This window comes from Nomascus leucogenys, chromosome 7b (genome assembly GCF_006542625.1).
Source record: "Nomascus leucogenys isolate Asia chromosome 7b, Asia_NLE_v1, whole genome shotgun sequence".
NCBI classification, from domain to species: Eukaryota; Metazoa; Chordata; class Mammalia; order Primates; family Hylobatidae; genus Nomascus; species Nomascus leucogenys.
The window spans coordinates 58,181,974-58,198,354 of record NC_044387.1 but is presented as its reverse complement, the minus strand read 5'-3'; the positions used below and the strand labels follow the sequence as shown (position 1 = coordinate 58,198,354).

Below are 16,381 nucleotides of genomic sequence, written 5' to 3'. Positions count from 1 at the left end.
TATGATTGCAATCAAATGAGTGAGAAAAACATATATTTGAATCATTTCTAAGGGTATAAAGGGAAATATTCTTGCTTATCCTATAGATGTTTTTACCACAAAATCAGGATTAAAAAAAAATATCTAGGCCCCATGTCATGTGATTATCTTCAGTAATTTGGGGCTTCAGAAATGTTTTACAGATATATAAAGAAAATTGTGTTGTCAAGTATAAAAGTAAAAAATATTCTAAATGTCTATAGAATTTCTGTATGGCTTCCTGAAAACAGACTCAAAATACTCTGCATTCTACTGAAATCACTATGCATTTTGATGGTTGATATTTCATATTAATTCACATGATTCTTTTAACTTTGCAGAGATGCTGATGCCACCAGAATAGATATTTATGCAGGTAAGTCAGGCTTTAGTCCTTCTAATGTCTAGTTCATCTTAATACATTTATTACTGTGCCTAAGAAGAATTGAGTGGGAAATAACTGGATTCGGGAGCCTGGGAAGATAGCATGATTATTCCAGGTCATAGGTAGAAAAAGGGCAGCTGTAGTCAGGTATGGTCAGCTCTGGTCAGGCATAGAAACCAAGAATATTGGTTTCAAGAAGCTAACACAAGGTATCCAAATCTATGTAAATAGCTACCAGTAGAGTTATGGAAGTGATGGAGTGGAAGAGTAGAGAGTGAAATGACCAAAAGTTATTTTACTAGTAGAAGTTAATAGGTGAACAAGGTTTGTAGTACCTGCAGCCAAGGAGAGATCTTGTTGGAGGCCACTTTGTTTTGAACTCTTGGTGAGCACTAGGCTCAACTTGGAGAATTGCTGGTATCAGTTGCAGAAAATAGCAGTAACTGGATTGGCTCTGAGATTTGCTAAGTTATTCTCAGAGGTGTCAGAAAGGAAGGCTGCTTGGCTTGGAATTTACACCTGTCAACATCCTATTTCGTTTTGCATATTTGGCTCTGCTGTTTTGTAGTAAGATCTTCTCCTTTTCCTAGAGTGAGTGCAACAGTCATTGGCCTTTTAATTAATTAACTAATTAATAGTTTGCTTTCTGCCTGGTATTTGTACTGGCACCTTTTTTAGTCATTTGAATACTAAAAATTTGAAAGCAGAATGGAGGAAGACAGCTGTTTTTTTGTTTTTTTTTTTTGAGACAAAGTCTTACCCTGTCGCCCAGGCTGGAGTGCAGTGGCACGATCTTGGCTCACTACAACCTCCATCTCCCAGATTCAAGCAATTCTTCTGCCTCAGACTCCCAAGTAGCTGGGATTACAGGCACCCACCACCACGCCTGGCTAATTTTTTGTATTTTTAGTAGAGACGGGGTTTCACCATGTTGACCAGGCTGGTCTCAAACTCCTGACCTCAGGTGATCTGCCTGCCTCGGCCTCCCAAAGTGCTGGGATTACAGGTGTGAGCCACCACACCTGGCCAAAAGACAGCTTTGAAATACAATTTGACTAGTGTGATGTGTTTTTTTCTGACAGACTTTTCTGAAATCCTCTGAAATATGTGAGGTGATATTTTGAGTAGCATGGACTAGGTTCTGAGAAGTCTGTATGTTTATATGGGAATGAAATAACCCCTCTTCATGGACCCTTTTGATGAAAGGGAACAAGCACACAACTAAGTAGTAATTCTCAGAACCACTAATGTCATATAATTATGAAGAATCTGCCCCAGATTTGATGAATTTCTCATGTCTGCTATACTTTGGAGCAAAGAAAATCCTCAGAGCAGCTTAAAGTCAGCTGTACTGCTTCAATTCTGAAAGCCTTTTGTTCAAAAGGCTCTGCCAAAGTGGTAAAAATAAGGCTTCTTTTCTTTCTAGAAGAAAGTAACAGGAAATAGGGGCACACAGGAAAAGAATGTTAGAAGATGATTACTAAATGCTCAGGCCAGGGATGGGCATGGTGGCTCATGCCTGTAATCCCAGCACTTTGGGAAGCCGAGGCGGGCGGACCACCTGAGGTCGGGAGCTTGAGACCAGCCTGACCAACATGGAGAAACCCTATCTCTACTAAAAATACAAAATTGGCCGGGCATGGCGGTGCATGCCTATAATCTCAGCTACTCAGGAGGCTGAGGCAGGAGAATCGCTTAAACCCGGGAGGCGGAGATTGCCGTGAGCCAAGATCGCACCATTGCGCTCCAGCCTGGGCAACAAGAGCAAAGCTCCGTCTCAAAAAAAAAAACGCTCAGGCCAGTTGGAGGTGCCTTTCCAAGCCAAAGCATGTGTCTTACATCTGAGCGTGCTTTCTCAGGAGTGGTAACAGCTACCGCTGGAAAAATAGGGCTCATTTAATCAGTGCACAGATGATAAAGCAGAGAATGGGCCTCTTCTCCAAGTGATGTTGAAGGTACAAATCATAACGGTCAAGTCTACTTGGAAGATGTTTTTTAAAAAAGATCATCTCTGCCCTCTCCTACTACATTTGGTGGGTAAATTTCAGCAAGGAAATTTAGTTCCTGACTCTCAGAATGAAGTTGGATTTCAATTTAAATGAAAAAGGACCCAGTGTGTCTTTATTCTGTGCTCAGTACAACTCCTGTTATGCTTTGGGAAATGTCCAGAGAGGATGAGATGGGGGTCTTTGCTTTAAGAACTTAGTCTTTAATTGGAGAGACAATTAGTGCACTACAGATAATTAGAGAACAATAACTAGATCTTGAGGGAACAGTCAAGACAGTTAAGGATTAAATGGTGTGATAGAAGCACTAAGCACCATAGCATTTTGGAAAAAGACTTGATTTACTTCAAGTACCAGGAGATTGGGATTCTTTGCTGAGGGATCTTTAACCCTACACTTTTCTACCACAGTTCCTTATTAACACATTCAACAGGAGAAATCAGTCAGTGGAATCTTTTTTTTTTTTTACCCAGACTGGAATGCAGTGTGCTGTCTCGGCTCACTGCAACCTCCACCTCTTGGGCTCAAGTGATCCTCCTACCTCAGCCTCCCAAGCAGCTGGGACTACGGGCACATACCACCATGCCCGGTTAATTTTTGTATGTATATTTTTTCACCATGTTGCCCAGGCTGGTCTCAAACTCCTGAGCTCAAGTAATCCGACTGCCTCGGCCCCCAAAAGTGCTGGGCTTACAGGCTGAGCCAATGCGCGTGGCCAGTAATAATCTTAATACTATAAAGTTCTTGTTAGTTCATGGGGGAAAGTATTTTCTTATCTCCACTTCTGCAACTAGATTGATAACTGGACTTGGAAATCTTCCCAAACATCAGATGTAGTTTGAAGTCACCACAAAGTCACATTTAAAGACCATTTTTAAACCTAAAAAGGGCAAAAAAGGAGCCAGCCTCTCAAAGTGTAGAGGTGTTCATTTACCCAAAGCGTATTATTATTAGTTGGATTATTATTATAGACCATAATATGCCTGTCATAAGCAGACTGTTTTTGTTGACTTTCTTGACCTTCTGGGGTAGGTAGTGCCACCTCCTTGGAAGAAAGATCCTTTTTGTGATGCAAGGGCAATGATTAACACATGGAAAATTGGAGCAAATGAAACTGCAATTAATACTGCTCAAACAGATTGCAGAGTATGATGAAGAACTTAGATGTCATTTTATTACAGCCTCTCCTAGGGATACCATTATTTTATCACCTTTGACTTTTGGATGTATAGCTCCATTTGACATCTTTTGTCTTTTCCTGCTTTCTTTCTTTCTTCTTCCCAGTGGGAGTTAGATGAGGAATGTCTGGCTTGGAGAAGCCAGACTTGGCCATTTTGGGAGATGTGCAGACTTTCAGATTGGCTCTGACAGTCTTACAGAGCTGTTCCCAGGATATGAAGCACAGCTGCAAAGCAGGCAGTTCAGCTTTGCCTTCTCTGTCTTAACTTTCAAGATGTGTGATGGGAGGCAGGGAACATACAACCCCCAGCTGCTTAGACTTTTCATCCAGAAGCGTCCCCCTCCTTTATCTTTGGAGGCTTCAGATATCACTCAGTTGACTGATTAAATATCAGGTGATAGGAATCTATCTCTATGGTGGAATATATGAGGAGATAGTTTTGAGCAAGGACGCCTTCAAGTTCTTGCTTGCTCTAGTTTAGTGCTTCTCAAAGGGTGGCCCGCCCACAGATGTTGTCAATATCATGTTGGAACTTGTTAGAAATGCGAATGCCCCACCTCAGACCTACCCAGACTATCCAGGGGGAGCCCAGAATCTATTTTCACAAGCTCTTTGGATAATTCTTACCCATACTACATTTTGCTCTAGCCAATACTTTTCTAAGCTTCCTTCAGCTTAAACCCTCCTGTCCTTTACTTCCTAGCTTATCTGCTGCAGGCAGTAGAATCCATTAGATGTAAGCTCCATGAAGACAGTGATCCCATCTGTACTGTTCACTGCTCTTGTCCTCATCATAACCAGGCACAGAAGAGCTGATCACTAAGTAGTCATTAAATAAACAAGTGATTGGCATAAGCATTAGAACAAGGTGAAGAGACCACACTGTCTGTTTACAAAGTTGAAGAAGTCAATGCTCTCTTAGTCTTTCTTGACCCTGAGGCAGTATTGCATGTGACCATGGACCTAGACACTACTAGCCATTTATAGGCTGTCAGTTACTATGTAGCCAGGAGGATCCCCCCAGTGTCATCTCTTACCCTTTAAACTACACGAAAAAGCTTTGAAATGAAGTCCTGGAGCCAGAAAAAGATGCCAGCCCCACTGTTAACTGATGATTGTATGCTAAAGCAGCCTGAGAGTTCTGTCCTAACACAAGGGCCTAGAAAGTAACTTCTTAGGCAGTGTCCAAAGAATGCCAGTAGTTCTTGGGGAGTTTTCAGAGGTGCTTGGCGTGAATCAATTTCTAGATCCCAAAGCAGAGCCTTCTTGCACATTTTGTGGCTGTAGTGTACAGCAAATGGCTCTTGGCTAGGTTTAGAATGCTACTTTTACCATTCTCTGTACCTGACCCAGTTTGAGTCTCCATATGACACTTGGCTTCCTCCAGATGGAAATTTTGAAGCCTTTTTGGACTTTTATTGTACTTATTCTTGATTGCCACATCTCATTTGGATTCCCCAGACTCTTGATGAGAGGCACTGCCACCAGGAGAAATTTTATCTAACCAGTAGTACTTCCAGGAAGATCCTCACCTTGTACTTTCAAGAAGCACTTGTAATTAATGTTCAGCTTCCTGAACGCTGAGTGATACTCAAAAATCTCTGTGGTTTATAGCCTTACTGATTCTCCAGGCTGAGGCAGGAGAGTCATTTGAACCTGGGAGGCAGAGGTTGCAGTGAGCCGAGATCGCGCTGTTGCACTCCAGCCTGGGCAACAGAGTGAGACTCCATCTCAAAAAAAAAAAAAAAAAAAAATTAGCGTTTTAATTTACATTAATAAGTCTGTTTAACAGAGGGCAGTCCCTACTCACTTGAATTTTTAGCCTGAAGAAAGGACAAAGAACATTTAAAACAGATTTCTCAGCTTAGATAGTTGTACAAAATTGGTTAACTGAAGCTTGGCGGGGATTCAAAAATCATCAGGGACCAGGCTCTAGAGCAGCCTTGGGCTTGCCCTTGTAGTACCTTACACAGACCTCTTTCCTCTTAGAAATACTACCTTTATCCCTGTGCCAGTCAGTAGACTGAATGGCATCTATATGGGAAGTTGGCTTGCTTGGCTTGTGTGGGTCTCCTGCCTATACCTCTGCCTTACATCCTTCTCTTCTTCATGTCTACCAACTTCCTTGATTCCAAGGCTGGTTTCTCTTTTGCTCACCTAGTCTTCATCATTGGGTCAAAAGGCAGCTTGGAAGCTAGTATAGCCTGTTTCCATATTCGGGAATCGCTTCTCCATTGACCATGACATGCTTGGACCCAGACCACTTTCAGTTAACCACTTGCTGCCGCAGAAGACAACTGCTGAGAGAAGAGGTTCTTTTCACTGGAATGGCAGCCATAGTTTATTGTGTTCCTTTTCTGTTGGCCAGGAAACCCCACCACAGCTGCTGTGCATCTTATTGTCAAAGGACCATTCCTTCTTCCCATCAGGCAGGTCCAGCTAGGAACGAGGCACCTCCACACTGTACCATGTGCCTTCTCACTATTGGGTCGGGGAGCCCATGCAAGGACCATAGCTAGCAGGGGATATGACAGTAAATGCAGATAGCCCAGAATGCCAGTCAGCCTGGGGATGATCATGTATAGACACAGTACTTCATCTTTTAGATAGCAGCTTCCACTGCTGTGCCCATACCATGTCTGGTTTCATCACTTTGAAGGCCACCCCAGACTTAATTCACAAAGGAGGCATCCTGTTGAGTTTGAGCAGTATTGATAAAGTACGGTGTGTGGTAGTTGGAGTACTTTAGTGCTTGGGGTCTATGGCATAGGGCAGAAGTGATAGTAATCCAGGTGGAGCGAGCAGAAGGATAGGATGATTGAGTTATGTGTGAGGTATGTGCATATTCAGTGGTGGTGGGTATGATTAGATGCTGGACCAGATATTCCTGACTTCATAGGTTCTCCCAAGCATTGTCATGAACTAGAAAACATTGGAGAACCTTGGATGGGAATTTGCAACCTCAAGGACCCTGAAGTTTAATTCACACCAGCATAGAAAGCTTAGGCTTGACCTGACCTTTTTGGACCAAGCTTCACATTGATCTGCCTTCTGATCATAGGCATGTTGCTACCCTCTGATGGGTAACGGCCCAGTAATGGCAGCTGCTTCTTTTACAGAAAGACGAGAGGACCTTCGAGGAGGATTTATGCTTTGCTTTTTGGATGATGGAGCAGGAATGGATCCAAGTAAGTGATGAGATTATTGTTTTGTGGGGTGGGGGGTAGGGGGGTGCGATGTAACCATTTTTACAAAATACTTATTATGTGAACTTGTTTTTCTGTTGCCTCCAATGTTATGTCTAGAAGATCCACCTGGGGAGTAAGAAGTCTGTTGCAACATCTCAGGCTTAATTCTACTAATGTATTTGCCAGGTCTTGTCCTAACATGGGAGATAGGATCTGAAAGGCAATCTTAAGTCAATCAGATTACCTGTCTCTTGGCATTGTATTTATCAGCTTGCACAACATTCTCGAGCTGGACCTACAGAGGCCTCCCCTAGCTGTCTTACCACATTCTGGGAATAGAACATAGGTCACAGTGATGGAGGTACCGACAGGCCAGGCAAAGCTGTGCCTCCATGTGCTTCATGGTGGTGAATTTCCTTGGAGAGAGGTTTTCAGCAGATACACACCCCTGCTTGGATTTAACAAGGCTCAGACCTTTGACTTTGAGGACCCTGGGAAAGAAATGCAAACTTTTCACTTTCTCTTGTGTCTGCCCTTTCAGGTGATGCTGCCAGTGTGATTCAGTTTGGGAAGTCGGCCAAGCGAACACCTGAGTCTACTCAGATTGGGCAGTACGGGAATGGGTTAAAATCGTAGGTATATTAGAAGCTTGTCACAGGGCTCAAACAAAATCCAGCAATGCTGTCCTGCTGCTCTTGGATGAAAACTTTCCTTCTCCTTGTCCCTCTATTGACTATAATTCTGGAACTGGAAGAAAGTCAGAAAGTGGTGGTTTTTGAAGTAGCTTACCAGCTGTTCCCAGCTGAGTTTGCTCCACAGATTGAAAAGTATGAACATCCAAAAACAGGGCAGGAGAGGCTGTACGTTTCTCTTGGCACAGTGCTCTAGAACTGCACCTCTCCTGTTGAAAATTCTTATTTTTACCCTGTGGTCAAGGATGTGAGTGACTCTCTTGTGGTGCTGGGATGTATCTGAGATGATGAAGGGGTCGCCTTACTGTGCAGCAGTGTTCCCTGAGCACCTGCTGCATGTCATGCTTTGTGCCAGGCACTGGGGATCCAGGGTAAGGAAGAGAGATGTGAGCCCGCCGTCCCAGAGGATGCTGAATGTACTGCAAGGCCCTTATAGCAGGGACCTACCTAATGTCTTCAAATCCCATGGGACTTTTTCTTAGCCTTGGTTCCCACTTGGTTAGTGTTTGGAATGTGTTGTTCTGGTTTTGAGTGAAGCCCCAAGAGAAAGGTTTCTATTTCTGAAACGCTCACTTCCAGCTGTACATACCTTTGGATGGAATAAGATTTAGTGGAATTGGAGTTTGTGCAAATGGAATTGTGAGTCACGTTTCCAGTCTTGTCGTGGAAACGTGTTGTTTTGTTTGAGAGAGGGTGGTGGTTTGATCAGTCAGCAGCATCAGTTGGGCCTTGTGTGCAGTGTGCTTTGGGCGTATGGAGAAGAAAGAGAGTACTTCTGAAGAAATCAGGACCTGGTATCCGGACTTTGTGATTTGTCTTTCAGGGCAGGAACCAAATGGTAATAACAGACGCTTACCATGTGCCAGGCACACGAATGATCTCATTTAATCCTCATGATAGCCCTATGAGGTTGTAGGTACTATTATTCTCATTTTCAGATGAAGAAATTGAGGTTTATAAGGGTGAAGTTACTTTCCCAAAGGCATAAAAATGCCTATGTGTAGAGCGCTAGGGTAGGAACCAGGTCTTTCTGACTGCAAAATGGAACTGCTGTGCATTTCACTTAAATGACAAGCTAAGGTTCAAATCTCACTTCAGCTACTACGTCTCTAAGCCTCAGCTTCCTCCTTTGTAAATTGAGATGATAATGCATACCAAGTAGGTTAAGGATTACATGCTATCATTGCTGTGAGAGCCTGGTTTCTGCCTTTATTTCTCCTCCTTTGATGTTTCCATGGCAGATTGCTGGCCTGATTCAGTGGATCTGGGTAGGGGCTAGGAGTCTGTTTTTCACAGATGAAATGAATCACCTGTAATCATATGATTCTGATGCAGGTTATCTAAATCCCCCAAAACTGAGGTCTCCTAGAATTAGGGGAAGCCCTGACTTTTCATCTAGATTGTAGGTCAGCCTCCTCCTACCTGGTTCTGTCAGTTCTGTGGCCTCAGGCAAGCCATTTCACCTCTCTGAATGTCTGTTTCTTAATGGCCTCAGGCAAGCCATTTCACCTCCCTGAATGTCTGTTTCTTACTCTAGAAAATGGGGTTCTAACCTCTGACATTGTTCTTTGCAGAGTGAGGTTCAGAAGCAAATGAAATGTGACTCTCAAAGTGGTTAGCAGACTGGGAAGGAAAGCATATAGAAGTTGAGTGTTATTAGCATATTTCAGTGGAAGACTTTTGTGAAGGTCCCATTGAGATGGAGCCATCTAGTGTTCAGAGTAGACAGTAAAATCATCTTGAAACCAGTTCAGAAGTTGAATTAAGTTTCAGGAGAAGGTGATTTGTGGGGAGAATAGGGCTGAGAAGCAAGGAAGCCAGTAGAGAAGTGATATTTGGGGCTTTTGCTATTCAGAGGCTGAAGTCAGAATCAAAGACAGAAGGAAGATAGAGGCACAAAGTGAGAGTTTTTGCCAAATTAGGGCAAGATAACGTGCCTTACTTGCTCCCCATACGCTTTAGGGAAGAAGGCAAGATAACGTGCCTTACTTGCTCCCCATACGCTTTAGGGAAGGAGGAGGAGGTGGTGTGTGAAATTGTCAGGGCAAGGAGCATTGCCAGCACTTTGGGTACTGGAGGAGGAGAACTAGGACTTGGCAGCCCCCAGGGTATCTTTGAATAGTGTCCTGGGAGTTTTCCTGAGTGTTTGGGGAAATGGGGCATGACATTCATTTGTGTGCTTGGCATGCCAGTCTGGTTTGTATTGGTACACAGAAGAGAGTAATGAGGCTTTCCACCTCCATCATCTCCCTGGGGTGTTATAAAGACTAATGAGATAATAGCCATAAAACTCCAGAAGCTGCTGGAAGAAAGGAGCTGAACAGCCCCATTGTTCAGAGGGCAGTCCCCCTGCTGGTGCTTCACGCTTCTGCCCTGCCCCACGTTGCCTGGAAAGGCCTGTCCCTGCCTGCTCCTTAGCCGGCTTAACGTGGCCAGAGGAAGGAAGCAGTTGATTCCATTCAGACTTTTGCCTTTTGGAAATCAGCCTTAAGGCACAGTTCCCAGAAACCACTTGCGTCCAAAAGCAGGGAGCTGCCTGTGTCATAATGAGCTTGAGGTGGCAAAACAATTCTGGGACAGGAGATGGCTCCAGTTATTGGACATGAGCTAATTACAGGCATCCTTGAATCCTGTGGTCAAGAATTATATTTTATTAGCCCCTCCGTATTGCTGCGCCTTGGGTTCATACTGGTGTTTTTTCGGGCTTGTGAGTATAGGCACTGGGCTTTTCACTTGACAGTGCTGCTGCCATTTCGTGAATGGAGGGAGTTTGTGTCAGCTGAGAAAGGACACGGTGGGAACTGGGTGTGGTCAGCATGGAAGATGATGTGTTGAGGGTACCAGCTACTAAAGTCTGTTGGTGGTACAGTCAGAGGGCACAGCACCTCTCATGTGGCTGGGATGAACCAAGAGCTCAAAGACAGCAGGGTTACTCTTTAGCATTGTGGGGGGAGTGAGACTAACCTGGGGCTGGTGGTCTGCCATGAGCCCGCCCTAGGAGGGTGGTGAGAGAACCCTGTATGGTGTAGTTGAGAACATTTTAAGTAAAGACTAAGGAGTTACAGGCCTGTGGAAAAGCAGAGGAAGGAGTGTTGGGGGATGGAGAGGGAACAAGGGCTGTGGAACTCAGCACACAGTCCTGGGACCTGGGGAGGCATTTAGGAGAGCCCTCCAACAGCACTTTCAATCATGTCCAGAGTGGATTGATTTCTTTTGCAGATGAGCTTTTGACTCCCTGGGAGAACAAAATATTTCTGCTTCCTTTTCAGGGGCTCAATGCGCATTGGGAAGGATTTTATCCTGTTCACCAAGAAGGAAGACACCATGACCTGCCTCTTCCTGTCTCGCACCTTTCATGAGGAAGAGGGCATTGATGAAGTAGGTCCCATCTTCATGGTCTGAATCACCAGTCCCCATTTCCTGAGTCTGCCCAGGCAGTTTTCATAGGTTGTTTGCAATGCTAGACTCTCTGGGGTTGCAGGATTGGAGCACATCCCCCCTAATTGTTACGCAGTTAGCTGGCTGGATGAATTGGTTGAGGGGTTAAGGTAGATAACTTTAATGTGAGAGGAAGCAAAATCTCAGAGCACTTCAGAGAACAACTGTTTCTGAGAATGAGACTGTCAAGTGGCAGGAATTAAGAGTTGGATTTGCAGCTCCTCTAGATCTGCCACTTGAATTTCATCTTGGGGGGAGTGTTACCATGGAGCATTGTTTTATCAGGGGGAGTATTTTGGGCTTCCCTGATCATGGTGTCTTTCCTATTTGATGGTGATTTTGTGGAATGTGCTATGAGCTCATTTTCCTTTTGAGGAAATGTGTTACTCTATGTCAGAAACTATGACTCAGATACCTAGAGAAAGCCTGGGCAGGTAGTAAAGCAAGTGAGTGTATGGAAAACAGGAAAATAGAGCTGATGCTCTGGATCTCACCTTGGGAGTGGCTGCTACTCAGCCCCAGTGATTATTGCTATGCTGGAAGGAAGGACTAATGAATTCAGAATATTCTGAGTTTAAATCATTTTAGTAATTGACTGTGTAAGCTAAACACACATTTGGCTGATTCTCCTTGTGGCTCAGATATCTGCAGAGCTGTTTCTGGTGAAGTCTGTGCCCCCTGATTGTGGGGGATCCAGGGCAGCTCTGTGGACTACCCAGCCTCAGACTGGACTCTTATCTCCTTTCCTATGTAAGACATGGAGGCCAGGGCTTGAAAGAAGGGGGCTAAGAGGTTCTGTAGAAAGAAATCCACAACTTCCACAGAAGCAGGTAATTGAATTCAAACTTACAATTTAATTCATCTGTGTTGATTAGCTGTGATTAAATTTGTTCTGGTTCTGTTTAGATCTGAGACTTAATTATAGCAAACTTGTTCAGGTAGGGAATGGTAGGCCTTCCATCATTACATAGCAAGCCAGTGGGTTTGTTTGCCTTTTTGGTGTGGTATGTGAGTTCATTCTGCATACTTGAGTGAGAGAAGCATGGCAGCTGGAAAGAGCAGGCTTCTAGGAGAAGTAGGATAGGAAAATATAGCCTGGGTTGGGGTTTTCAGGAATGCTTCCTGATACAGGACTGAGGATGGTGACAGGAGGGTATAGAAGTCAGTAGAAGCAGCCTGTTTAAGGCCCTGAGGGCTGTGGGAGGGGACTTGGCTGCAGGGCCACCTGGAGAAAGGTGGTGGTCTTTGGAGATCAGAGAGGGCCAGGTTAGGCTTGACCTCGGGGCCTTGATGAATGTGTGGGGCTTTATTAAGCAAGGATGTGCCAGTATCAGATTCTTTTAAGAAGGTCCATGTAGCGATTGTGTGGTGATTGGGTTGGAAAGGTTAGGGTGAGTGTTGGAGTGTTCCAGTTGAGTGGCCCAGGCTCTGTAGCTTGGCAGTACTCGCCCAAGGGAGGTGAGATAAATACATGGAGTTTCCATCTCCTTAGGATGTGGGACCCACAGATTTGGTGATTGATTGATTAGTAGAAGGCGAAAGTGAATGGGGGGGAGTCATGGATGACTCATAGGTTCTGCTGTGGCAGTTGGGGAGTGGGGTCTCGAGTTGGGAAGAATGAAGAGGGGAAGTACGGAGGGGAAGAGTGTAACCTGCTTTTGGACATGCAAAGTGAAGTCTGGGTCTGGCATTTGGGGGAAGTCTGGGACTTCAGGATTCTTGGTAGCAAATGAGGTCACCTAATGGAGAGAATAGAGTGAGAAGAGGACCTGGGACCTAGAGCATGCCAATATGTAAAGGTCAGGGAGAGGAGAAGGGGGCCAAAGGGACAAAGGGGTAACCAGAAAGGTAGGAAGAAAACTGGGCAAGTGTACCATTGAAACTGAAGGAGAAGTATTCCTGAGGGGAGGGATGGGGTGCCCATGGGAGTGAATGCCAGTGTTTAAAGTGATACCATTGTCACCTGGGACAGCTGTGAATATTGGGAGGCATAGTGAGGTACAGGTTTATAGAACACAAATGGAACTCAGTTCCCGTGGTAGAGAGGCTAGGTTGAGATTTTTTCCTTACTTGGTGCTAGAAGGTCGCTATTTTGGATTGTACTCTAGTGCAAACTCAGCCAAGATTTCAAAATAAGATCATTTTCAGCTGAGGAGGAATGTGTCCAGACCAGCCCTAGGGTTGAATACTTGCAGCACAAAGCTTCTTAGAAACCAGCAAAATGGGCCGGGCCCGGTGGCTCACGCCTATAATCCCAGCACTTTGGGAGGCTGAGGCGGGCAGATCATGTGGTCAAGACCAGCCTGACCAATATGGTGAAACCCCGTCTCTACTAAAAATACAAAAATTAGCTGGGCGTGGCAGTGTACGCCTAGTCCCAGCTACTTGGGAGGATGAGGCAGGAGAATCACTTGAACCCAGGAGGTGGAGGTTGCAGTGAGCCGAGATCGTGCCATTGCACTCCAGCTTGGGCGACAAGAGCAAGACTCCGTCTCAGAAAAAAAAAAAAAAAACCAGCAAAATGTTTCAGAACTCTTAAAGTTTATCACCCCAGCACTTGTTAAGATTACAGAGTCCGTTTTTCCTAAGGGTTTGAACCCCTGAGGTGCTTAGTCTGGCCTGCTCTGCAGAGGAAATCCTTCAGGCAACCATCTGCAGGGCTCTGCAAGGGCTGCGGCCTCATAACCACGGAGGGAGGAGCCTCTGGGAAAGTGGCATACAAGGTTGGGTTTTTGAAGAAAGAGTAGGATTTTTTTAAAACATCACTTAGACATTATTTAAATTAAATTCCACATAAATGGAAGAGTGTATTGAAATATTTGTGCAGTTCAGAGGACAATTTTAAAGCCAACACCTGTGTTGCCACCATCACAGACTGATGCTAGAAGTGTCCTGTGTGCCCTCGTCAGTCATATTTCTTGTTGTGCCCCTGAAGGAACTGCCTTCAGGTAACTTCTGTGATAATGATTTCCTTCTTTTTCACTACAGTTTGTCACCCTTGTATGCATTCTTAAATAATAGTTTAGTTTTGCCTATTTGTGAATTTTTTAGAAATGGACTCTTACTGTAGGTATTTTTTGTATCCTATTTCATTTAACACTGTGTTTATGTTGTTCATGTTGATGCTAGTAGCGGTTAGTTCATTTGTATCACTACATAGTATTCCATTGTACAGTTTAATTTGGCCGCTCTAGAATGGATATTTGGGTTATTTTTATTTATTTATTTATTTTTGAGATGGAGTCTTGCTCTGTTGCCCAGGCTGGAGTGCAGTGGCGTGATCTTAGCTCACTGCAACCTCTGCCTCCCAGGTTCAAGCAATTCTCCCGTCTCAGCCTCCCGCGTAGCTGGGGCTACAGATGCACGCTGCCACGCCCGGCTAATTTTTTGTATTTTAGTAGAGACAGGGATTCACCATGTTGCCCAGACTGGTCTCGAACTCCTGAGCTCAGGCAGTCCATCCACCTCGGCCTCCCAAAGTGCTGGGATTACAGGCATGAGCCACTGCACCAGGCCTGGCTTATTTTTGTACATGTTTACTGGTACATATGTACAAAAGTTTCTCCTGGGGTGAGTGGAATTGCTGAGTTTTAGGTTATGTTATGTGTATTTACTGATTCACTAGATAATTGCAAATATATTTTCCCTAGTGGTAAGAGTAGAATTTTTACCAAATTAAGAAAATGACCAGGGACGTCCCAAGCAGGGAACTTCTCATGCAGAGACCCTAAGCACATAAACCAACATATCCTGAAGGAAGTAGTCTTGTGTGGCTGAGTCTTGGGAAGAGGCAGAAGCCCTGAAGCTCACAGAGCCTCTGGTGCCAGGCTGTGGAGCTTGGGCCTCACCTACAGGGCAGTGTGGAGCTACTGTGGGGAAGGACAAGAGAGATGCACATTTGGGAGGAAGGCTGTTCTGGGGCTTCTCTTAAAGTGCCTGCTCATGTTTACTCCACAGGTGATAGTCCCACTGCCCACCTGGAATGCTCGGACCCGGGAACCTGTCACAGACAATGTAGAGAAATTTGCCATTGAGACAGAACTCATCTACAAGTACTCTCCCTTCCGCACTGAGGAGGAAGTGATGACCCAATTTATGAAGATTCCTGGGGACAGCGGTAAGTAGGCTTTGAGCCTGTAGCCCCTAGAATCTGGGAGCTCCAGAATCACAAGTAGTGTGGGGGTGGGCCAGGGGATCTGGCAGGACAAAAGATTTCTGTTTCTCAGGAACATTGGTGATCATCTTCAATCTCAAACTCATGGATAACGGAGAGCCAGAACTAGACATAATCTCAAATCCAAGAGATATCCAGATGGCAGAGACGTCCCCGGAGGGCACGTGAGTGTGGCTGGGAAGGGAGGGAGGCCCTGGAACTGGCGTTTGTGCTGTCAGGAGGTGGCTTCAGGGAAAGAGGGGAGAGCACATTCATTGCCCACTGTTCTGTGGTAGGGTAGTATGTAGGGCCAGGTCAGTTGCCTGTGGGGTACCTGTGCTGAAGACGTGAGAGGGGCGGGATGTGGTGCTCACACTAAGGGAGCACCAGTTCAGGGCAGCAGGAGAAGTCAGTACCTAACATGGAAAGGTGGAGAGCCTGCAGAGAGGATGTTGTGCCCTTGGTCAGGCCTGTTGTGGAGCAGGTGACAGCACTTCTCTGTTTTTGCCCTCTCCAGGAAGCCAGAGCGGCGCTCGTTCCGTGCCTATGCCGCTGTGCTCTATATTGATCCCCGGATGAGGATCTTCATCCATGGGCACAAGGTGCAGACCAAGAGGCTGTCCTGCTGCCTGTACAAGCCCAGGTAGGGGCCAGTGCACCTTGGCCTGCTGTCTCCCATGGGTCAAGGATGTGGCCACGTTTCTCTGGGGCATTGTAGGAGGGATGCTGTATAAGAGGCTCTGGCAGTGCTGACTATGTTTGGGGCTTTAAGTTGCCTGTGATTGGTCACAGGGTCAGTTCTGGGTCCTAGGGAAGGGACAGATCAGCTGTGGAGGTGGCTGGCTAAGCTCATTGAGTGTGTGTGCCTCTGTGACAGGGAGGGTGCCCTGCCTGGCTGAGTGAGCTGTCTGAGTCTCTTGGCTTTAGGGCCAAGGGCCTTTAGACACTATATAGGAAAGCAGTGGGCTTGGCTTACTCCTGAGGTTTGTTTCTGCTGTGGGATGAATGACACCCCTGGTGAATGGTGAGGTTACTTATCAAAGACAGCAGGAGGCTAAGGGCAAGTGGAATAAGGAATTGCATGTTTTTGCTGAGCTGAGCTTGGATTTGTCTCATTGCGAGGGGCCAGGACAGCACAGCTTGGGAGGAGGCAGGAAGGCAGGGTGCTTCCTGTGCTTGGGTGTGCCACCTGCCCCACTGGTGCGTGGGCCATCAGCTTGCTTTTTCTACTGATCAGGATGTACAAGTACACATCAAGCCGTTTCAAGACCCGTGCGGAGCAGGAGGTGAAGAAAGCAGAGCATGTAGCAAGGATTGGTAA

The 16,381-nt window shown here is 45.5% G+C and overlaps 1 protein-coding gene across 2 annotated transcripts in view; it reads left to right on the top strand.

Annotated features, from left to right (window-relative positions):
* The window catches only part of MORC2 (MORC family CW-type zinc finger 2), a 43,935-nt gene that overhangs the window by 12,004 nt on the left and 15,550 nt on the right, over positions 1–16,381 (top strand). For both annotated transcript variants that reach the window (XM_012508075.2, XM_003258090.4), the window contains exons 3-10: positions 360–394; positions 6,709–6,777; positions 7,319–7,409; positions 10,739–10,847; positions 14,865–15,024; positions 15,134–15,245; positions 15,578–15,703; positions 16,298–16,377. In XM_012508075.2, coding sequence (XP_012363529.1) covers positions 360–394; positions 6,709–6,777; positions 7,319–7,409; positions 10,739–10,847; positions 14,865–15,024; positions 15,134–15,245; positions 15,578–15,703; positions 16,298–16,377 — 782 coding nt within the window. The remainder of the gene's footprint in view (positions 1–359; positions 395–6,708; positions 6,778–7,318; positions 7,410–10,738; positions 10,848–14,864; positions 15,025–15,133; positions 15,246–15,577; positions 15,704–16,297; positions 16,378–16,381) is intronic.